This window comes from Muntiacus reevesi, chromosome 2 (assembly GCF_963930625.1).
Source record: "Muntiacus reevesi chromosome 2, mMunRee1.1, whole genome shotgun sequence".
NCBI lineage: Eukaryota > Metazoa > Chordata > Mammalia > Artiodactyla > Cervidae > Muntiacus > Muntiacus reevesi.
Genome location: NC_089250.1, coordinates 138,209,581 through 138,234,033, shown reverse-complemented (window position 1 = coordinate 138,234,033; position 24,453 = coordinate 138,209,581). Strand labels below are relative to the sequence as shown.

Below are 24,453 nucleotides of genomic sequence, written 5' to 3'. Positions count from 1 at the left end.
CTATGTTTGGTTTCCTCACATGCCTTTTTAAAAAAAATTCAGATCCATTTAAGTAGTTTAAAACAGAATGAAATTTACTCTGTATGTGAATACCAAGCAGTGAGCTGGCAACCAAAGGCATGATTTACTTCAGGCTATTATGTCATTTTGCTTTCTTTTTAATCATCACAACCTGCATGCCAGATTTTAATTTTTCCATTGAGTCAGAAGAAATGGAGGTTGTTGAGGCTAAATCAGACCTAAATTAGAAGAACAGCAAACTAAAAATCCAAAGAATGAAAACAGAATGACCCATAGTAGTCCTTTGAGAATGTTCATATGAATTACCAGTAATTAAGACAGTTTTATGTCTGATGAAATAAAGCTACTGTAGTTTGGGCAAGTTTATTGTCCTCTTGGGGCCTTGGTTGTCTACAAAAGAAGGAGATCTGAAATCATCAGTGCTGAAGTCGTGTGTATCTTCAGAGCCCCTTTTCTGTAGGGTTCTATCCCTACCTGGCTCAGGGACTTCGTCCTCCAGGAAAAGACAAAAGACGGTGCACAAACTTATGTCTTACAAAGTAGTCTAGTTGACCCCCGTTTAGAACGTTGCAAAGACTCAGGATACCTGGGTAAACCGTGCTATCTTGCTCACTGTCGGTAGTCTGTGGTGTCACTGGAAGGCAGGCCACCCATAGGTTTCTCTTCCTTGTTTTGGACATTTTCTGAGGCCAAGACCTGAGAAGGTGATGTGGGTCCTCGGGGCTGTTTAGTCTTGGTGAGCTTCTTGAGTTCGCTTGCAAAAGAGATGCCTTTTTTTTTATCTTCTCGAGATGCCTGTGGAAAATAAGAACCTTCCCTTGGTATTAGGTTAAAGAGACTGTATCAGAGCCCTTTCTTGTTCTCTCTCTAGTAGGCAGAGCTTTGGAAAGCAGGGCGGAGGGGACCCCCCACCCCCCTGCCACCTCAGGACTGCTTACACCCAGAGGGAAAGACATTTCTTTGCACACGGTGAAAATAGAGCCAAGCAAAATTCTTCCCACTAGTGTCTTTGACTCAGGAACTTCCTCTGGCTTTCACTAGCTCCTGAATTTGATTTTACTGTAGTTATGAAAATCAGCTAGAGCAAAATAACCATGAACTTTACCTGCACCTGTTCCTTTAGCTTAAGGATGAATTTTCCTGCACCTTTCCACTTGCTTTGAGCTTGAAACACACACTCCTGATCCAGAAGGACACGCTGGGAGGCCTTTGGGGTGGAAGACTTCCTGTTGGCGGTGTCTTTCACCACCTCTTCCAAAAGCACATAGTCACTCGGGTTGGGGTTGCTTAGGATGCTATAGGAATATTTGGCTTTGCATAAGGTCTGAAAGGTAAGTTATGATCAACAGAATAAAGATATAGTATCTCCAACACTTGCTTCCCTGTAAATGAGACTTTAAGGTGGAAAAATGTCACAGACTTTTAGACAGGGGTGGGGGTTGGAGGATCCTTTTCAGATCATGTCATCCCACTTCTCATTTTACATTTTCACAGTTGTAGCTTATACAAACTTGCACATATTGCCTCATTTAGCTTCACAGCACCCATCCATGATTTAGATGTTCTAATCCCCATTTTTCAGACAAGGAAGCTTAAACTTAAGAGGTCAGACAGATTCCAGAGGATGAACAGCTTAGTAAGTAACACAAAAAGGACTTGAGCCAGATTTTCTGCATCCACCAAAGTTCATGGACCTGAAAGTCACCCAGACAGTGAGGGACAGAATCCTGACCCTCCAGAGCCTCTCTGGCCCACGACACTGCCTCTGCATCTCTTGGTCTTGGATGTTGAAGGCATTTTAAGAATTACCTGGTCTCACTTCTCTTTTATCTTTTATCGAGACTATCTTTCATTTATGCATGTATTCACGCATCAAAAATTTCCTATGTTCCAGACACTGTATATAGTCTGGGGAGTTCAAAGTCTCCCCTATTAAGGAGACTAACATTAACCAAATTATTGTGCAATCAGTGTAGCAAATAGCACTTAAATGTGCTTGGCCATGTTAGGTGTTATACTAGGCAAATGTCCATTGCATGTATTTACTTAATGTCCACAGTAACTATAAAGAAAGTGCTATTATACTATCTTCACGTTTTCCTGTGTGGTAGCTTGGCACACGGCATTGTGCTGGAGCCCATTGGAATCTGATGTGTGAGGAATGTACAAGATAGAAACTGACAAATGCTACAAATCAGGGTCTTTTTTTTTTTTTTTTAAAGAGAGCCAATTTACCAGCACACCCATGTAACTTACGCACAGGTGGTTAAATGACTTGCCCAAGCTCTCTGACCTAGTAAGATGCAGAGCCAGGGTTTACATCTGGAGCAACCTGATCTAGAGTCTGTGCTGTGAACCATTATGCTAACTTCTCAAGCAAGTGTTTAATAAACACAAACCACTACAGGGCTTGGAATGAAAGCAGCAGAGTTCTCTGGAGCCATATACATAGAAGGGGAGAGGGTCAGAGAGTCCTCCTGCATGTCGTCTGAAGGATCCCAGAGAGATGGACACTAGGTGATAGACGATGGTGCTCCTGCTCTGCAGAACCACCTTCTGGCTCAGCTGTCAAGGCTTCCGAGAGCCTGACTCACAGCATATACTGGGCAAGTACCGTTGAAGGACCGGATACTTCCCAGCCTTACCAGGCACATGCTGCCTTGTCATGTCCCCTTTGTTCCCGAACCTCATCCCCAGAGGGAGCTGGGCCCAGCAGTTGACATTGAGGACAGGGCTGGGGGAGGGCGGGGAGGCCTTCACCTGCTGAATGACGTCCTGCGCGGTGCTGACACGGGGCGCTTTGATGACCGTGCGCGGTTGCTCGGGGGAAACGTCGTGCACCTGGACAAAGAAGCTGTCCTCCTCTGAGCTCAGGAGCATCTCCTTGTCATCTTGCACAATGCTTTTCTCCTCCAGGTTCTATGTTAAGAAAAGGAAAGTCTGAGTAAATGATAACGTAGAATAAGGAAAGAAAAATCTAGTAAAAATTTGAGTTGGATCTTGGTAACGTGGAAACAACTTCTTAGCTTGATACCCCATACACTAGTTACTGTCTCACAAACTATCCTAGAAAGATATACATGTCATCTTAGAGGAGGAAAGTACTGTAAGTTTCTGCTAATGTTGACACCCTGATAAGGTCTGGTCCCGAACAAGCCAGTAGATCTGCTTGTGTTTGCTGTGGATTTTGAGTCCACAAAAAAGCTAGAGATAAATTTGTAAAAAGACAATATGCCATTTTTCCAGTTACTAAAATTCAAATGGGCTTCCCTGGTGGTGCTCATGGTTAAGAACCCACCTGCCAATGCAGGAGACATAAGAGATGCTGGTTCATCCCTAGGTCGGGAGGATCCCCTGGAGGAGGGCATGGCAACCCACTCCAGTATTCTTGCCTGGAGAATCCCTTGTACAGAGGAGCCTGGTGGGCTACAGCCCATAGGGTCACAAAGAGTCAGACTTGACTAAAGCGACTTAGCACACATGCAAAAGTCAAATAAGAATACAGTAAGTACATTTAAGAGAAATCCCATCCATTCCCCAACAAAACTTGAGCATTTAAGAAATGCTAGACATCTGAAATGTGAAACATGCAAGATTGACATTTTGGCTGGCTGAATGAACAAAACTCACAGTGGAAAGGCTAAAACAATGACTGGAGGTAAGTCACATTGAAATGAATATTGACAAAATTCTCAGTAATTATGAGAATTGGTCATCAGGTTAGATGGTTTTTGGTGGGTTGACTTTCAGTGAATTTTACATTTATAATTATGTGCTTTAAATACATAGTTGAAAGTGAAAATGTTAGTCACTCAGTCGTGTCTGACTCTTTGTGACTCCATGGACTGTAGCCTGCCAGGCTCCTCTGTCCATTAAATTCTCCAGGCAAGAATACTGGAGTGTTGGAGAAGGAAGTGGCAACCCATTCCAGTATTCTTGCCTGGAGAATCCCATGGACGGAGGAGCCTGGTAGGCTACAGTCCACGGGGTCGCAAAGAGTCGGACACAACTGAACGACTTCACTATCACTATCACTAATCTCTCACTACTTGCCCTTAACTTTTCTTACTCTGGATAGGCCCTGACTCCAGCAATCATTAGACCTCACTAGAACCCACAGTCCTTTAATCCTAGTGCTTCTCATAGTATTTCTCCCCTCTCTCCCTCACTTACCCAGAGTCTATAGTACATTATTATTAATAATCGCTCCCTTGCATATACTCTCAACTCCATCACTCCATTCTTTGTTGAATTACTTGGCAAAATTCCAGTCTTTATTAATCTTATTGCCTGCTCTGCAGCCATGAAATTGGTTAGAGAAAGGCATAAACCTCCAAGAAAAAGGCACAAGTCACTACAGATTCTAATCACTAAAAAGATAAAAGGGGATACTACAAATAACTTTATATTCATAAATTTGAAGAAATGGACCAATTCCTCAAAAAACATAACCATCAAAGCTCAATATGAAATCATCTAAATAGCCCTATACCATTAAAATCTTTTTAAATCCATAATTAATAGCTTCTGAAAAAAATATCCAAGCCCATATGATTTCACTGAAAAATTATACCAAACATTTAAAGGATTAGTACCAATGTAAAAGAGACTCTTACAGGAAAAAAATCTATTTCAGAAAATGTCTCTTCCAGAAATTGGCCTATTCTGTAATTTTTGTCAATAGGACAAATTCTATCAACAAGAATACTTCCCAACTAATGAGGCCAGTATTACCCTGATAGTAAAATCAAAGACAGTACCAAAAATAAGTAAAAGCTGCAAACCGTTTATCTCTAATCTTCAGCAAAACACTAGCAAACCAAATCCCACAATGTATGAAAAGAATTATCAACCCTAAAACCCAAGTCATATAAGTTGGAAATGAATAAAACTCTTGTTTTTGGGGGAAAAAAAAAAAGAATACTGGAGTGGATTGCCAGTCCCTTCTCCAGGGGATCTTCCTGACCCAGGAATATAACCCAGGTCTCCCGCATTGCAGGCAGATTATTTACCATATCTATAGACATGTATTTTTTGTTTTTTATTTTTAGCCAATCATAGAAATGGTATTAATGCCTCATCCAACATAGACATAGATATCAAAAATTTTCAAGCAGTAAGGAAATATATCAATATAAAGGCAAACTTCCCATTTCTACTTTGTTTCATTCTTTCTTCCACCTTTCCCATCTCATTCTCCATAAAAAAAACCACTGTTGTTAGGTTGTGTATCCTTTGAACCATCTGCTATGGATATAAAAATGTATTTTTGTGTATGTGAATAAATATATACAAAGAAACCCTGGGACTTCTATAGTGGTACAGTGGAGAAGAATCTACCTGCCAATGCAAGGGACACGGTTCAATCCCTGGTCTGGGAAGGTTCGACACGCCACGGGCAACTAAAGCCCTTGTGCCACAACTGAGCCTGCGCTCTAGGGCCCTCGAGCTGCAACTGAGCCCACATGCCGCAAGTACTGAAGCCTGTGCTGTGCAAGAAGAGAAGCCACCACAGGGAGAAGCCCGTGAACCACGGTGGAGAGTAGCCCCCCACCCGCCACAGCTAGACCAAGCCTGCAGAGCAACGAAGACCCAGCACAACCAGAAATAAATAAACAAAAAGAAATCCTGGAATTACGTGAACTTAAATATTATGTCATTGTCAAATGGCTCCTGTTCTTTGCTAGAGCCGGTTTCAAACGAGGGTCGTGTAAAGTTATCTCCCACAAGGGAGCAGCATGGAGACGATGGGGAGGTGAGGCAAGTAATCAGTAGGCAATCCCATCTCAGGATGGGAGGATTTGGCAGGAAGGCCCTCCAGTCCCCAGCGTGCTTCTAGCTTAATCTCATAACATCCCACAGAAACGGTGCTAACCAACCAGAAGAATACAAGAATCACTCATTGTCCTAGAAATTCCAACCAGCCCTAGGAACCAGAATTGTCCCTGTTGATATTAAGGTCAAAATGGGTAACTGCCACCAGGTGGCGCCAAACTGTGACGTGAAGTGAAGTCACTCAGTCGTGTCCGACTCTGCGACCCCGTGGACTGTAGCCTACCGGGCCCTCTGTAAGGTCAAAATGGGTAACAGCCACCAGGTGGCGCCAAACTGTAGCCAGGACCAAAACGGACTGGCTCCTGGGGCTTCTCACCAATCAGCTGCACAGCCTCGCTCCAGTCATTTCATTGTTCCTACAGTTGTGATCCCTACGATTTACATACAGCTAAAGTGTTTGGATTCCACTCATCAGATTATGCGTGAGGGGGAGAGAGCTATTCTCTATTTTTATTACATAAAATGAGACTGTAGTACATACACTGTTCTACAACTCATTTTTTCTCTATTTAAAAGACTGTGATCAGGGACTGCTTCCCTCGTGGTCCAGGGGTTGAGACTTCACCTTCCAACACAGCAAGTACAGGTTTGATCCCTGGTCAGGGAGCTAAGATGCTATATACCTCAGGGCCAAAAGCCCAAAACATAAAACAGAAGCAATATTGTAGCAAATTTAATAGAGACTTTTAAAATGGTCCACATCAGAAATACCTTTAAAAAAAAGATTGTGATTATAATTTCATGTCAGTTTCTAAAGATTTTCCATAGTATGTCATTGCATTGATTACAATATATTTAACCAATTGGAGAGTGGGGTTGGGTGGTAATTCACACGACATAATTTATAATCCTGAAAGCCGGGATGTAAGTAAGCAAGACAGAAAAGTTCTAAGTTGCCATATAAAATAACACAATGACCATGCACTAGGAATTATTTCTAAGAGCACTCCTTAGAGCCTTACTTAGAGCTTATTGATTTTTAAGCTGTTTTCAGTCACATTAGGAGCCATAGATTATGATCATAACAATAATCCTCATTTGCATCTTCCTTTATAGTTTACTAAGCATTTTTCTACATTTTATCTACATGTTTGACTTGAGTCTCATAATAATTTTTTGAACCAAGCAGGGTAGTTTCTATCAGGCATGCGTGCTAAGTTGCTTCAGTCATGTCCGACTCTTTGTGACCCTATGTACTGTAGCCTGCCAGTCTCCTCTGTCCATGGGATTCCCCAGGCAAAAATACGGGAGTGGGTTGCCATGCCCTCCTCGAGGGGATCTTCTTGACCTAGGAACCTAATCTGTGTCTCCAGCGACTTCTGCATTGTAGTTGGATTCTTTACCGCTGAGCCACAGGGGAAGCCCAGTTTCTATCATAAATTTTACAAACATGGACACAGAAGTTTAAAGAATTCAGATGATCCTTTGAAGGTCATCTATCTAATTTGTGTCAGAGCGGGGTTTGTCTCATTTCAAATCCAGCAGGTGTCAGAGGGGAGCCTATTGACCTCAGAAAGATACCTAACAGCTTGCGAGCCCAGGAAACAAGAAAATTATACAAAGCAGACAGGCAGGATCAAAGGTCAAAGACAGCAGCTTTGGAACTTTTAACATACAGACAAACTGCCTACATAGCTTTCTAGTTTCACAGAGTAGACTAAGTGGAAATACTTATAGCCCAAATCGATCAACTATGCCAGTGTCTGCTTCCATTCAGTAAGTGCTGAATTCATTTGGTCAATCAGTAAATTTGTATTGTGGTCACTGTGCAGCTGGTAAGCTTAGATACATGAAATATGATTTGTTATCTTTTGAGACATATTTCAGTCATTTCAAAACTTTCCTCTCAACAAGGCATATAAAGAAGAACTTGCTATATTATACTCATCAGAAAATGCTTGTTAGCCTTCCCCTCTACTATATCCTTTTTGCAAAATGCTTCTGTTCCACCAGCCTGGATTAAACATTTATTCCTGACATCTCTACTGCTTATTGTCATATACATTTTAATTGCATAAGGGGCAGCCCTGGCCTCCCAGTCCTTCCAACCCTGTGATGAAGACCCATCGTGACACTCGGCAGTCTGCCCATTGCTGCTCACTGCCTCCTCCTGCCTCCCCTGGTGCTGGGCATGGGGAAGCCACAAGCCCTGACTCAGCTCCAGCCTGGGCAGCATGGGGTGGTGGAATGAATACTGACTGGAAACCGTAAGACTTCAGTTCTTTCTACTTCTCACCCTGTCATAATCTAACCTCTCTGAACCTGTTTCCTCCGTGTAGAATGGTTTCCATTATATCATAAGATGATTCAAAATATTGGGTGCTTGAGAGCATTAAACACTGTAAGTCATGATGCAATATATGGTTAAAAAATTCACTTCACCGAAATTGTCACTTCTAGGATACTTTTTTGTTTTTTTGGCTAGGCCATGTGGCAGGCGGGATCTTATTAATAGTTCCTGGACCAGGGATCGAATCGGTGCCCCCTGCATTTGGAGCACAGAGTCTTAACTACTGGACTGCCAGGGAGGTCCCTAGTGTACTTATTTACATGTGACAAAGACAATTAGAAATAGGAAAAAAAATGAGAGAAATTAAAGATGGCCCAGGTAAGCTCTCTGATGTTTTCTTCTACAGTTTTTATGATTAGAATTGCTTCTCCGCCATCTTAGTACTTTGTACATGTCTGATGGGGAGAAGAGGCTAGGGAGATAATTACATTTCTTGGCTTACAGGAAGTGTCCTTTTATGATCTAAGACAAGGTTAGGAGGGAACACAGAGGATCTGGTTCCTAGAGAAGCAGGAGTGTGGTGAGGCTGCAGGCCATGTTCATAGTTACGCAGAGAGTGAAAAATAACACACAATGCTGAAATGGGCTCTTTATCATCTCTATGTTCTAGCAAGCATGGACCAGCAATGGGCATTTTACAGCATCTCTATTTCATGCCCCAAAAAGGCAGATCATGTGCCTAGAACAGGGCCTGGCACAATTAAGTGCTCAATAAATATTTGTTTAATCAGATTGTTGAACTGCTTCAACTGCTTTCTTATTGATCTATCATAAGGCATTATTATCTATGTAATGACCTTATATGTCATTTTTAAAAATGGCAGTCAATTAGTGGGCTAATATAAGTCTATTAAAAAGAAAAGTGCTCCATCAGCAAACCCCATCAGGAGTTCCCCCAATCTGGAGTCAACAGACAGTACTGTTTCCATTATCAGAATGATCATGGGAATATTAGGGACCATAATATAATCTGCTACAAATTCAGGCCAAAGCTGAGAGGTTATTCTTACTTTGTGTAATCTTATGGAGTATTTTCAAAGCAATGCTGTTGTTTCATGAATTAGCAAAAAACCTTTTATTAGCTAAAACTTGAATGGGCACTACAGGAGGACCGGAGAAGGCAATGGTGCCCCACTCCAGTACTCTTGTCTGGAAAATCCCATGGATGGAGGAGCCTGGTGGGCTGCAGTCCATGGGGTCGCTAAGAGTCAGACATGACTGAGAGTCTTCACTTTCACTTTTCACTTTCATGCACTGGAGAAGGAAATGGCAACCGACTCCAGTGTTGTTGCCTGGAGAATCCCAGGGATGGGGGAGCCTGGTGGGCTGCCGTCTATGGGGTCTCAGAGTTGGACATGATTGAGGCGACTTAGCAGCAGCAGCAGCAGCGATGGGAGGGCAACCAACCCCCAAATGCAAATGCCTACGGACCTTCCATTACACAGCAGTGAGCCCCACAGCCAGGTCTTCACACATTCAGGTAAAACGCTGGACACTACACTGATGACATGCTTAAGGAATCCTTTGAGTTCTTTCTCCCTTTGTTTCCTAAGGGATGATTTTTAAACCAGATTTCTATAACTTAGAGTTAACCCTCTGCATATGTGCAGAAGAATAAAATCAATTCTCCACATTTCCTTAAAAGAAGACTATAAAGCAAGTTGCGGTGATAAGAAGTTCTGAATTTGAGGGAGACGGCCAGTGGTGAGATAGTGAGTTACATATAATCTGTTACTGTGTAGGCTGCCCCAGGACACACTTACTTCCTGCTGGGTTTTTAAGACAATCCTGCCAACATATCCCTCTTCTGGAAACCAGCTGCTTAAAATTTGCACAATCTCTTCTTCTGGACCAATGGCTCTCTGGAACGGTTGTTTCCTACATTCATTCTTCTCTTTAGATATGAAATATTTTTCCTCCATTAAAAAATAGTCTGTGGCAATAGGTTTGGTATCTTGATCCATAATGAGAATCTAAAGAAAAAGCAAAGGCTGATTAAGGCACACTTCTGAAGAATGGCAAAAACTTTAAACCCAAACAAGTCTATTTTCTCAGGGTTCGGATAAGTTTGGTTTGCAATTTATAAATGAAATCTACCCTGCAGTGTTGCGTAACTCTTTCTGGAAGATCTTAGAATTCTCTTATGTCCAAAAAGAATTGTTTATGTTCATTCTGGGCAATGAAACAATTTATTCATAATCACCAGCCAGCAAAACAGTTTTTCCCACTGATGGAATAAGAGCTCTTACTGAATTAAAAACTTTAGGTTTTTCAATCTATGAACTTAGCTCTTTGTAATCTTGCAACACAAGACCAAAGGCAAAGAACCCAGTCCAGCTTTTACCAAGATAATCTCCCATTCTCATGTTAGAAATACTCAATCATCTTCTAATCTCATCTGATCTAAGTTCCTGGGAATTCCCCTTTCAATAAAGTCTTGACAGTGTGCCTAGAGGCCTGTTTTCTCTATTGGCTACTGACCCTGACAGTTGAAGTGGCTGAGACCAGGCTGGGGAGCCAAACAGACTCTGGTCTGAGGCCTGCGTTTAGTACTTACTGGCTGTGAGGTTCTGGCCAAGATATCTGAACCCGTGGAGACTCAAGTGTCCTCATCTATACAGTGGAAACAATAAGAGGAACAATTCTGTCTCTTAATTTTGTTTCCTTTTATGATTGAGGCACTGACTGCAAAATGTAACCCAGGTGCATCAGGATAACTTAGAGCCTGCCAGGCTCCTCTCTCCATGGGTTCCCCAGGCAAGAATACTGGAGTGGGTTTATTCTCCAGGGGATCTTCCGGACCCAGGGATCAAATCAGGTCTCCTGCATTACAGGCAGATTCTTTACTGTCTGAGCCATCAGGGCAGTCCTGGTAAACATTATGATAGCTACTCTTACTGATGTATTCTTTCACATGGTTTTCTATTATCCAGATTACTGGCAAAAGCTGAACTTTGAGTGACCAGAGAAGGCTGCCAACTTCTGGGATGGAGTAAGCAAACATCCTTCTCCTCAGGCATCCATCCACTCGACCATGCAAGCATGCAATGACCAGAATTAGCACCTGGTGATTGATTGGTCTCACTCAGAGAAGCAGAAGGACCTGGGGATGGGCTGGAGGTGGGATAGAAGATTCTTAGGAAGACTCTTCTCCCTTCACTGCAGACCTTGGTCTCAGGTTGATGCTGGACTGTGGATTTTGTGGGGCAAGGCAGCTACCACTACAGCAACAACTAAGGGATGAAGCTTCCAGGGGTAGGTCAGTTGACACTGTCATCTCCATGAGATGGCCAGCATCACTCCCTCCCCAGTCCTACTCCACAGCCCTGGGATTACTCATGTAGAGAGTAATGTGCTGCTTTTTATGGGTGGTCCATGGAAATGCTTCCTTACTTTTCATCATTATATTGTACACTGTCTCCAAAACCCCAACAGTGCTTTGTGAGGGTAGACACCAAAGTTCAAAAACAAAACAGCCCAAACCCTTTGGTAGTAGCTACTGTTTTATAATCTATGAAATTTGACACTTGAGCTGCTCTGACTTTGAGTCAGTTGTAAAATGCTAGACAAGATGTTAACCTAGAGATGCCTCTCAAAGAACTGTTTCTTAACTATAGACTCAGTGAACTTACTTGTTGGAGAAGCTGCTTTGCCTTAGTGGCTCCGTTTATAGAGAAAACAGTAAAGGGCTCTGGACCTGGGACGCCATGCACTGTGACTCTGTGAGTCTGCAAACATTTTCTTTCTTCTGTATTAAACATCTGTCAAGGAAGATCATATGGTTTCTCATTCATTTTCATTCTTCTGTTTCTAGGCTACATCAATACAGAAGTGCTGGTCCTTAGAAGTACATGCAGGGACAGATAAATGCAAAATAAGGCCAACCTTTTATAACCAGATGCATCTTTTTGTGGTTTTAGGCAATAGTGCATGTTCCTTAATAGTTTAGTAAGAATATTTAGCAGCATACCACCAAAGTAACAATTTATTTTAAATAACAGTGTTTCTTTCCATCATAATTAGGGGACTGATATTGTCTGAAATGTATGTCAGCCCTTACTTATGAAGTGACATTCAACAGTGTCTACTGAGTTCCATCTCTCTTCAGGGCACTGGGCTAGAATTTTGATGGTAAAATGATAAATAAAATATTCTGGCCTCCTGGAGCTTGCTGTCCAGGCACACAAATAATTGTGATATAAAAAGTATTTTTGTTAGGAAGAGTTGGGGAGGTGTGTAACTCTCAAGTCTTTGAGCAGTTTGTATACTGAGATAGATTCATTCACAAAATACAAAATAATTTATGGAAGGCTGACAATGATGGCTCTGGGGTTTCAGGGAGAAATAAGACATCCCTGGCTTCAAGGTGGGGGGTTTCTAGAATAGAACAGCTAGAAGAATAAGTGGACACACCCAGAATGGGACACTACCATCTAATTCTTGCTCTCAGGTACCAGGCAGACCGTCCCTGCTTCCCAGGCAGGCAGGCTAACAGGCAGGCACCAGGCAGAGGCAACACCTCTCTCTACTGGCCAACATGCTATACTCAACCTCGATCACTTGCTGAAGGGAGAATGAGGAGAGCCCAAGAAAACAAGCTGAGGGACACAGAGAGAGAAGAAACCATTGAGGTGAGGGAAGGAGAAGCAGAGGAGGAAGCAGGGTGATGGCGGCAGCGGTCAAGTCGGCACCACTGTGAGCACAGAAGGCAGCTTTTCAAAGGTTGTTAGGACCACACTGAAGTATAAGGTGGATGCAACCAGACTTCTCTGGTGGTCTAGAAGTTAAGAATCCACCTGCCAATGCAGGGACACAGTTTCGGTCCCTGGTCCGGGAACTAAGATCATGCATACTGCAGAGCACCTAAACCCGAGCACTGCAACTACTGAAGTCCGTGTGCATACAGCCTTTGCTCCCCAACAAGAGAAGCCACTGCAACGAGAAGCCCAAGCACTGCAACAAGGAGTAGACCCTGCTTGCTGCAACTTGAGAAAGCCCGTGTGCAGCAACAAAGACCCACTGCAGCCGCACCCCCGCCAAAATAAATTAAAAAAAGATCAGTGTGGCTGTGAATAGATTCCTAAACATGTAAAGTGGCAATGGATGGACACCCTTTAATTTTTCAAGAGCAAGCATAGTGGAATCAACCAGTTAATCAAAGCAGAGTGCCTTATCGAGGTAAACAACCCTGCGTTACCAGGGTGAGCGTTGGTCCAACGGTTCTCAAACTTTAACCGATGGACCTCACCATCAGTTCTCAAACTTTACTGACGGACCTTAACCAATGGGGAACTTGTTAAAACCCAGCTTCTGCAATGGTGGCCCTTTTTGCAGTGTTCCTCTCCCATTCCCGAGAGTGTAGGTGCTGAGTCTCAGGTGCCAGGGTACTGCTAGGCTTGCAGAGTTAACCTGTTGCCAGCAGCGCCTGGCTGCTCACCCAATCCTGCTCACTTGTGACATCTGCCCCTGCACTACTGAAGAAGCAAAGGATTTTCCTGGTCTAACCTAAACCTTCTAGAAGTATCAAGATGCTTCCTAGCAGGCTTTGTGTAATTAGCCTTTTCCCTGTGTTGTTAATTTTGGCTCACTTCCCTGGCAAGTACTTTGGCACTAGATGATGAACTTGGGTTTATAGCTGTGTGACCTCAGGTGTACTTAGCACTCCCCTTCCTTTGTAACATAGAGATGATCTAACAGCTATGTCATGAAGTTAGTGAGGATCAAATGAGTCAGTATATGTGTAAAGTGCTTAGAATGTGTCAGGTATCAGCCATTGTTGTTATAATTATATCCATAGCCACCTAATATATGACTCGAATGGACCACATTCCTGGACCACAAGAAAGCCTGCCTCTGGTGTAGCAATTCCCACAAATATGCTGAGTGAAATAGAACTTAATTACCAGAGAGGCCGGCACAGTATTGCCAGAGGAATTTTCTTCCATCCTCCTGCTGTTTATGAATAAACTAGAGATTTCCAAGACTTCATTGTGGAGATTTCGCAGCTGAAGATGTCGATATCCTGGAACAATGCAGAATTGGGAAAAGCTTGTTAGCCATGCATTGCAGAGCTCTGCAGAGAAGATGCCCCAGGGAGGTCAGTAAATGACAGGGAAAAATAAGACCTTCAGATGGGCGGGGGTGACAACAGGCAGGTGACCGACAGATGTCTTTTCTCCGCGTGCTGCCCCCGGGGACAGTTTGGCGCCACCTAGTGGTTGTAATTACCTTGTCCAAGTGCTGTTTTTAAATTTGGACTCAAAACGAACATTTTAAACTTAAACAACGTACAGTAGGAAAATCTGATCATTTTTGTATCAAGTCATCTAGACTCACTGTTCTACAAATATTTCCTCTTAGAACAACTTTAGTGATAATAAAGTATTCCAACAACAGAGAGTTGGTTAAAGAAGTTACAGTGTGAGTGTTTGTACAAATATAAAATAGAATAATACGCAACTCTGTAAAGTGGTAACGAAGATGTGTATCTATTTACCTGATAAGTTGTTCACTACATATGTTAGTGAAAATCAGTAAGTCGCAAAACATTAAGGTTAGTAGGAAGCTTACTTGTTAATATTTATACACATGGGCAGAGAAATAAAGCCTGCAAAAAATATCTACACCAAAAGTCACTATCTTGAAGAAATAGAAAGATGGTTAATTTTTTTTAAAATTGTTTTTGTTCTTCTGTACTTCATCATATTTCTATAATAACTGTTAGAAACTGAATGGTGTCCTCCTAAAATTTGTGTGTTGAAGCTCTAACTCCCAGTACCTCAGAATGTGACTGTGTCTGGAAATAGGATTTAAAGAGGTGATGTTGGGTCATTAGGGTGGGGCCTAATCCAACATGACCAACGGTCCTTATAAGAAGAGGAAATTGGAAGGCAGACACGGGGAGACACCAGATGCTGTGCACACAGACCAAGGGACAGTCCTGTGACGACACAGCGAGAAGGTGACTCTCTGCAAGCCAAGAAGAGGGGCCTCAGTAGAAAGCAAACTTGCTGAAACCTTGATCCTGGGCTTCTAGCCTCCAAAGCTGACACAGTAAACCTCTGTTATTTAAGACACCCAGTCTGTCGTATGTTGTTACACAGCCCGAACTGACTAACACAGTCAGTGTTATGACATAACACAGTGAGTATGACCATATGCCACTCACACAATGGAGAAAAGAAACAGGAAAAAAAAAAACTAAAGAGTAGGGGACTGCAACATGTTGGTGGAGCTCAGAGGCTGGCAAAATGTGGTTGCAGGAAGAAGCATGTTCAGGAAACTTGATACTCAAATGAGATCAGCAGGGGCAGTGTCCCCAGAGCTTGTTCAGTCAGTCAGTCAGTCAGTTCAGTCGCTCAGTCGTGTCTGACTCTTTGCGACCCCATGAATCGCAGCACGCCAGGCCTCCCTGTCCGTCACCAACTCCCAGAGTTTATTCAAACTCATGTCCATCGAGTCGGTGATGCCATCCAGCCATCTCATCCTCTGTCGTCCCCTTCTCCTTCTGCCCCCAATCCCTCCCAGCATCAGGGTCTTTTCAATGAGTCAACTTTTTGCATGAGGTGGCCAAAGTACTGGAGTTTCAGCTTCAGCATCAGTCCTTCCAGTGAACACCCAGGACTGATCTCCTTTAGGATGGACTGGTTGGATCTCCTTGCAGAGCTTGTTAGAAAGACATAAATAATCTCAAGCCCCAAACCCACTGTATCAGGATCTGCATTTTATTACCCAGAGCCCAGGTGACTTGATTGCACATCAATTTTGAGAAGCAGTGCATGAACATTCTGGACAAGTGTGACAAGCTGACATTTCCCCGAGGGCCATGGCAAAGCCAACAGACAGCAAGACAACAGCTCTAACCTTTGCTCAGGATTCTCCACCTTCCCTGCTCTGCACCCAAACCCACCCTTGGCTTCCCACAATGGCCTTCCACAATGGCCTCCCACCAGACCTTGACTCCAACCTCAGCCCACTGATGCCACCAGCACAACCCAACCCTCCCCGCTCTTGGTTTCCTCTCCTTACAACAGTTCCAACTTTAAACATGCCAGGGGTGCAGTGGGAGTTACTGGGGAGGGATATATGGGAATAAGAACACAAGGACCACTGCTCCCCAAAACAGGCAGAGGTGGCAGAGGCCATATTTTATAAGAGATGTTGTCAATAACCTTGGATTTGGAATAACGTAAAAGAAAAATGCCTTTTGAGGCATGCTCAGGGTTCAAATTTGCATTATCTTCTTCTGCCTCTTATTTTACCTTTTTAATATGAAAATTTCAAACATACACAAAAGTAGAGAGAGGCGTGTAATGGACTCCAGGAACCCGTCACTCAGCTACAATGATCACGAACTTTTGACAGTGATTCTACCTCGCTTTAGAGCCTTGAGGGAGATGATTCTCTGAGCAGTGACCACCGAGCTGTTGTTCTCCACGACAGCAAAACGAACAAATACGAGATCTTCGAAGTGAACCCGGAAGAGGAACTGTTCATTCCACATGGGATTCAGAGTATTGCGGTGGATGGGCTTCGTGCGGAAGTGGCAGCTGTCCAAGGCCATGCCCAAGACATCGACCTCGATACATGGGCTCCCCGTGCTATTACTTGGGCACACGTTCTGCCCAGAGACAATCTGAGGGGAAGAAAGGATCAAAGTTAATGGGGTTGCAAAAGAAACAGATGTCACCACTGAGCTTCACTTCTTCCCTCTGCAAAGAAAGACAAAGAACCTTCTGGAATGGACCAAGTAAATGATTAATAAGGCTGCTAAAAAAAAAGAGACTGGAATCATGGGAAAGTCTATTTTGTCAACAGCATTGACCTAACTATAACCTTTCAACTGTCAATACACTTAAACATCTTCAAAAAGCCACACAATTAAGATGAAATTGTTTATCAAGAAATTGAGAAAAAAAGACCTTAATTGTGAAGCCACAAATGTGTTACTAACATTCTCTTCAAAGTGTTTTAGGTGTATCTTTTATAACTCCAAAATGTTTTTCTTAAATAGTTAAGTTCTGGATCAAGGCACAAGGAATGCTGTTCAAAATTTATAGCCTTCTATCAACATGATGCTATAATCAAGTCTAGCAGAAATGGTCACACAGAAAAGGAGCTACTGCTCTCCTGTCTTAGGGAAAGAGGAAATGCAGTTTGGTGGTAGGATAATCTGTGAGTTGGGGTTTCCCAGGGGTGTGAGGTATTGTGAGCAGACACTGCTTGGCATTCCTCCTTAGGAGGGAAACAGACGAGATCTAAAGATGGACAGAAGGATAATTTCATCACTCCCTGTCTTTTCTAGCACCCATTCAGTTTTGTGTGTGTGTGTGTGTGTGTGTTTTTTCCCTCAGCTAAGAGGGAGTGAGAGAAGCTAGAAATAAAATTGAGTAATGAGCTATGAGGACTCTGATGTTAAGGGCAGTCTGTGGAGTTCTGACAATTAGTTAATTAGACAATAAAAGGAATAAGGAGAGGCCAGGAATGACTGTAAGGAGGGAAGATGTTTAATTGATTTGTATATTGATGCCTGTTTTACTTTTTATAAGAGCCTATTAGAGTTTAAGATGACTTGCTCTAACAGGGACCTCAGCTTTTCTGGGGTGCACTGAGACTTATGATTCTGAGGGCCCTGGAAGACAGAATTACCATCACCAGTATGGAGGTGGAAGCAGGGGAGGGGGGTCATCACTCTACCTTCTGAGCTCTGGCAAGTCTAGTACCTGGCAACTGTGCACCTAAACCTCATCTGTGCCTTCTGAGAAGTAAAGAAATTCTTTTGGGAACTAAATCTGCACCAACAAAATTGTGACATGAGAGTTTGGCCATGCCTTGAAGTCAAAAGCAGTTCATATTCAGTAGGGCTTAAACACCTTCTTATATTCTCTTGGGACCACAGGGGCCAGACTTACAGTTAAAGAATAGACGGCAGGCTCCATGTTGTCCAGGTCTCTTTCCAAGGGGGAGAACTTCTGATACATGGAACAGTTCTTGTCCCACAGAACTGGGGGTTTCAGAACATAACCGCAGCCACCATTGGCCTCAAACATGGCGGCATTCAAATGTAAAGAGAGATCTGTAAAATAGCATCACTTGTTATTTGGTCGCTTAAGTGTTACCTTACAAATAGATTTTACCGATTTTCTCTAAACTTAAACAGGAAGAAGAGAGAACTATCCATTCACTCCATAGATTGAGTGCCTACTATGTGTCAGCTCTTGGGCACCAGAGATACAGTGTGGACCAAGACACAAGATACCCACAGTCTTCATGGAGCTCACTGTCTATGGGATATGCCTCGTTTCCTGCTCCAACCCAGGAGCCATTCAAAAAAACTCCTGCCACTTAAAACTCCTTCTGCAAATTAAAATTTGCAACATCCTTTTAAAAACTAATCTTTGAAATACTTTTATATTGAATTTTATATTGAATTTTAGAAAGGCATAATGGCATTTTCTTATCCCCAAACACCAAACCACGCAGACAATCATACGACTAATTCTTGCCTTTTCAAACATAAGATGAAATCTTAAGAATCCAAGAAAGGCCAGGAAAAGAGCCAAAGAAACATATCTTTTCCTTGAAATCTCAATTTCAACTCATAAATTACAGTATTTCTACCTCTATTTTTAAATTGTAGTTAGGTATGAAAAAACAATCATTATCACATGTGATTCACATTATGTCCACAATCCCCTCAATAATACACTCTGGGAACCCTCACAACAGCTTCCAGTCTTCTGTGGCCAGATTTTATTTGGCAGAGTTGTCTGATGAATGGTTGGATCTCTGCATGGTTTGGGGCTTGTACACACCCAAATGCTCATCTGATGGCACAAGTCTGTAGAAAAGCTGCATTCCAAGTGAGCAAGAAGTTTATGAGATACACCTGACAAATGTCCCCTCTGACAGATTCCTTCCATGTGCAGAATGAACTCTGCTACCTGGACCAACATCAAGGAAAAGTGTGGCAAGTAAGCCCCACAGAGCAATGAGAAGTTGGCCTCTCTCCTTGTCTTGTGATTAAAAAATTTCCCCATAAGTGGGGTTGGCCAGGATTATGTGCAGGCATTTCTGGGGTCAGATGTCTTACACACACATCAAAGCTCCTTGAGCCTCTGTCTCCCTTATCAATAAAATTAGTGCACTGGATGCTACCAGTCCCAGTGTGCCTGGTTCATTGGGGACAATTGCCTGCAACTGGAAAAAACTCTCTTCCTGGGATAAAACAGGCTATCCTCTTACAGAGGAACACAGACGTGGGCAAGGATGGGTCAGATGATCAAGCCCCATTCTAAGAACATGTGTGTACTAGTGCCTCCCAATAACCCATGAGGTAGATGCTTTTTGTATTTCTCATTTTTATAGATGAAGAAACTGAGGCATGAAAAGTGAAAAAGTCCAAGGCATCTAGCTAGTAAGAAGTGAATGATAAGGTTTGAACACAGGCAGCTTGACTCACAGTTCCTAATCTTAAGTACTGGGCCATATAATGTGCATCTCACAAGGATGTCATAAAGATAAGCGAGATCATGTGCAAAAATCCCTACCCCAGCCTTTGGAACATAGAAGGTGCTCAATAAACAGTAGGTATCAAGTCATGATTATACTGGCCACACTCATTTAGGTTTGAAGTCTGATTTCATTGGCATTGTGTCTATCTTTGTAGCTCTGCAAAACTTCAAAGCACCTTTCCTAACTAAAATCTCACTTGATTTGTTATGTAAAACAGATCTACGTGCAGCTGCTCAGTTAGAATAAAGATGGGGCTTAAATCTAGCCCTCCTACTGCCCCCTAGGGTGGTCCCCAAACTTCAACTAGGGCTATAGTTTTAAAACCCGTTTTAACCAAGAATGAATGTGCACAGATGTATGTAACTCCATCAACCCTCTCAGTCAATGCATGGGATGGCAGATTAAGCATATCCTTTACCTTTGTGTCCTTCTAGTCACTAAAAACCCTGTGTGAAGTTGACACACTTTCATAATCATTACGCTTATTTGGGGGCTGGAAAAGTCATCAGAAAGTGTGTGACGATTATTCAGAAAAGCATAATAAATATTAATGGAAGTTTTTCTTTTGACTTGGGGCTGCATTTCTACATACCTGTAGGTCCTGGGATATGAGGGAAGAACCATTCTGACCCAAATGGAAAGAACTTTCAGGGGCTGTTGCCTATAATAACCAGGGTCTGCATATCAGGATGAGGTCAGTTTCCAAACTTAAGAGTTTGTTTTACTGAGTGTAGACCTGCGATACTCCTGGTTTCATATCACTGCAGACCTTCTTGGAGTTGATGGAGCCATTGGAAATCTTGGGAAGAAGTGACCCTAAGTCCATGGGCACACCTTTGGGGCACCAGGGTCCCCTGAAATTCAGGAAACTTAAGGCAAACAACCCATGGAACATATTTGGATTATTACAAGGGATATGGGGAAGGGGTTATTTGTTATTTGGTTGGGATATTTCATGGAAAATCAAGCATTCCCTAACCCAGGATTTTTTTTTTTCCAAAAATTAAAATATAGTGATTCCAATGACGCTTATCTGTCTGTTTGGACTTAAAATTCACCTGCCAATACCTAGAAGGAATCTAGACCAAAAATCAAGAATGACAGGTTCTGCTGAAGCTCATCGAGACAGTGTTAGCACAGCACAACATGCATTTATTGAGCACCTACTATATGCAAGGGATTGAACTAGGCTCTACCCCCAGTGTGCGAGAATGAAGACCTTTTTTACAGATAGACTGAAACTGGACACAGTGTGAGCTTTGTCCAGCATGGAAGAGGCTTCATCATTACTGGCTGCATTGAATCAAGAGAGGATCTATGGCAGCACTCCCTCCTGGGTTGGAAGATGACATAGAGAAACTTGAGGATGACACAGAGAAACCTGAGTGGGGCAGCTGGAACACGCACCCAGCTTGATTTGGGGAAGAGGCTGAGCCTCCAGGGGGGAGTGGAGGCCAAGCTGCAGCCTCCGTGTGTGCTTCCAGACCACAAGGAGGCTTGAGGAGGGCCCCATTCCTATGTCCCCTTCAGCTGTGGCTCCCTCTGCCATCAGTGTGTCTGCACCAGCCTCAGCACTTCAGGAGGAAGGACACGTCCCAAACCAAGTGCATTTCCATTTCCTTGAGAAAACCATTTAGCCAGTTATTTCAGTTCACTTAAAATATTTCCATATCATCTCAACCAAGGGCGCCAGTGGACACAGGGCTACAGACAGGGCCAGAGATATAAACCCACAAGCCACTTGGAACAGACTGAAAAGAAATTTTTACAGCTTTGAAAATATTTCACTATTATTTCCACTTGCGAGTCCAAAGTGTACTGTTTTCATAACTTATCAAAAATACTTAATGAGAGCTAATGTTTGTGGAATGCTGTCCACACTCCAGGCACTATGCTAAGTATGGTATTTCACCTGCATTATCTTATTCAATTTCAACTGAAAGGAGCAAATATAACAAGGGCAAGAAAATATGACTGATGTCTCTAACCAGGGTTGGCCACAAATGGGCTCTGGTGGCGCCAGTGCCAGGTGGCTGGCTGATCCCAGAGCTATAGCTGTGGTTTGACCTTGGCTGCAGACAGGGTTACGCCATGGTGGATGGGTCAGCACGGTTGGTTAGGATCTGATTCAGTGCACGTGAGAGAAAGGCGCAGGCTGCTTGACTGTTCAAAGAGAAGAATCTGATTTTTGAAAGAGCTTTGAGGAAACATTCCTCATCTGCTCTTTCTTCATCTGCTATAGCTCCCCACCTCCCCCCACATCTAAGTGGAACCAGAGTGTTTTATCATTCTAAGCTCTGAGAGTCCTTGAATTTATAAGTCATTCTGTGACCGTGAGCAACTTAATTGCTCTTTGTCTTGGTTTGCTTCTCTGAGAAATAGGGATTATAAAGGTTCCTACTTCTTAGGGTGGTTTCAGAGATTAAATGAGATAACAAGGGTCAAGAGTGAGCACAGGCTGCTGCTGTTTAGTCTCTCAGTTATCCGACCCTTTGCGACCTCATGGACTGCAGCCCACCAGGTGCCTTAGTCCAGGCAAGAGTACTGGGGTGGGTTGCCATTCCCTTCTCCAGGGGATCTTCCTGACCCAGAGATCAAACCCGGGTCTCCCACATTATAAGCAGATTCTTTCACCCGAGCTACCAGGGAAACCCAGTGCACAGGGAGCCGCCTGCAGTAAAAGCTAGCTTGTACTCGGGAGTTTTCAGCCTCACCCGTTATCCCCTGTGAGCATCTCATGGACAGAGGAGAAGTCCGAACACTACTTTCTCTGTCCATATAATTCATAGACTTGTTTCCTTTGCATTAGCTGCTCGCTGAGCACTGACCATTCATCTCCATTTCAATCTCAAAGGGATGAGAAGAAGCTAAAATGGTATTAACTTGCAAAGTGTTTGGAAAGACCCTACTTTTTAACTGCAAGAAGAAAAAATGAACAAGACAGTTACTAAAGAGTGTTAAGAAATCTTTACCCCGACAGGTCTTTAAAAACAAATTGGACACAGCTCTATCAGTAGCAGTCCTATTTTTAAAAAGGGCTTTAACAACCTAGATGTCCATCTGCAGATGGGTGGATAAGGAAGTTGTGATACATATACACAATGGAATACTATTTAATGTTAATTAAAAAGGAATACATGTGAGTCAGTTCTAATGAGGTGGATGATTCTGGAGCCTATTATACAGAGTGAAGTAAATCAGAAGGAGAAAGACAAATACTGTATATTAATGCATATATATGGAATTTAGAAAGATGGTACCAACTATCCTACATGCAGGGCAGCAAAGGAGACACAGATGTAAAGAACAGACTTTTGGACTCACTGGGAGAAGGAAAGGATGGGATGCTTTGAGAGAATAGCATTGGAACATGTTCTTTACCATATATAAGATAGATGACCAGTGCAGGTTTGATACATGAAGCAGGGCACCCTGGAGGGATGGGGTGGGGAAGAAGGTGGGAGGGGGGTTCAGGATAGGGGGGACACATGTATCTATACCTGTGGTTGATTTATATTGATGCATGGCAAAAACCATCAAAATGTAATTATCCTCCAATTAAGGCAGAGACTTTTGTATGAAACTTTCCTAGTGGCTCAGACGGTAAAAGCGTCTGCTTACAATGTGGGAGACCCTGGTTCGATCCCTGGGTCGGGAAGATCCCCTGGAGAAGGAAATGGCAACCCACTCCAGTGTTCTTGCCTGGAGAATCCCATGGATGGAGGAGCCTGTTAGGCTATATAGACCATGGGGTCACAAAGAGTCAGGCATGACTGAGCAACTTCACTTTCTTTCTTTCCAATTAAAATAAATAAATTAACAAATAATAATAATAAACATTTTTAAAAAGTGCTTTAAAAATGGAGCAGGAACAAGGACTATTCAGGACTCCTTGAGGTTTTTTTCTCCTATCACCTTAACTCTGAAAAGTCAAGAGTACAATTTAGTGTCTAATTCTCTTCTCTTTTCTGTCTCCTGTATTTTTACCCTCACATAGGCCCTAGTTGGGACTCTTGCCCCCTTGAAAACATGTTTTTTGTTGAGATGTAAGATGCAAAGGAGCGAGAGGCGATGGCAGTCCTCTGGGAGAAGCAGGCCCATTACCATCTGTCTGGTAGTTGAGTGCCACGAGCTGTATCCCATGCAGCCAGAACAGGAGGGGGTTGGGGTTGGAAGAGTCGATGCGAGTGGCAGCCGGGTACGTCCTCAGCAGCTGGCAGGCGGTATGCTGGATCAGTTTCTGAGAATACCTGCGACATAGACGTTTGGCGGCATTTTCATTCAGCGAGGAGATATGGTAGCATTTGGGAGTTCTAATGATAGCGCTGAGGGACGTGGTTGGGTTGACGGAGAAAGGAGAGTCCTCCCAGGCCTGTCGCATTCCTTCACAGGAACCTAAACCCCCCCAAAGATTAGCCTCAGATTAGTGCAGAACACTTGAGGTAATTTAGAAAGAGAAACCTGAACAACATCGCGGGCTACAATCACAGCACAGGACACATTGGCGCGCACCTAGAGTGTTACCTGTGAGTTAGTCCCCCACCTTGAGACTAAAGGACAGCCGTAAAGGGTGTGCCTTTCTACCTGCTAGATGGAATGCTACCCATTCACGAGTCAATAAATAATAAAACCAACTAGATCTTCCCCCCAAAAGGAACAGCTATAGAGTTTGAAAGTAAGTGTAACACCAATTTAAATTAAAAGCCCTAAAGTACTTTGCCTCAGTATCTCATTTTCTTGTAGATATATTTGCACAGATATAAAACAATGTATGCATATGCAAGGTATTCACT

General features: G+C 43.0%; 2 protein-coding genes across 3 annotated transcripts in view; one reads left to right on the top strand and one right to left on the bottom strand.

Moving 5' to 3' along the window:
- Nucleotides 1-11,741, top strand: part of NOC3L (NOC3 like DNA replication regulator) — a 45,880-nt gene extending 34,139 nt beyond the window's left edge. For both annotated transcript variants that reach the window (XM_065922947.1, XM_065922946.1), the window contains one exon: nucleotides 11,080-11,741. In XM_065922947.1, coding sequence (XP_065779019.1) covers nucleotides 11,080-11,097 — 18 coding nt within the window. In that variant the 3' untranslated portion in view covers nucleotides 11,098-11,741. The remainder of the gene's footprint in view (nucleotides 1-11,079) is intronic.
- Nucleotides 1-24,453, bottom strand: part of PLCE1 (phospholipase C epsilon 1) — a 358,298-nt gene that overhangs the window by 3,142 nt on the left and 330,703 nt on the right. Inside the window, exons 24-32 of the mRNA XM_065922944.1 lie at nucleotides 23,765-24,055; nucleotides 18,058-18,221; nucleotides 16,520-16,781; nucleotides 14,050-14,168; nucleotides 11,779-11,907; nucleotides 9,910-10,119; nucleotides 2,782-2,940; nucleotides 1,127-1,345; nucleotides 608-816 (exon numbers count right to left, since the gene is read on the bottom strand). Coding sequence (XP_065779016.1) covers nucleotides 631-816; nucleotides 1,127-1,345; nucleotides 2,782-2,940; nucleotides 9,910-10,119; nucleotides 11,779-11,907; nucleotides 14,050-14,168; nucleotides 16,520-16,781; nucleotides 18,058-18,221; nucleotides 23,765-24,055 — 1,739 coding nt within the window. The 3' untranslated portion in view covers nucleotides 608-630. The remainder of the gene's footprint in view (nucleotides 1-607; nucleotides 817-1,126; nucleotides 1,346-2,781; nucleotides 2,941-9,909; nucleotides 10,120-11,778; nucleotides 11,908-14,049; nucleotides 14,169-16,519; nucleotides 16,782-18,057; nucleotides 18,222-23,764; nucleotides 24,056-24,453) is intronic.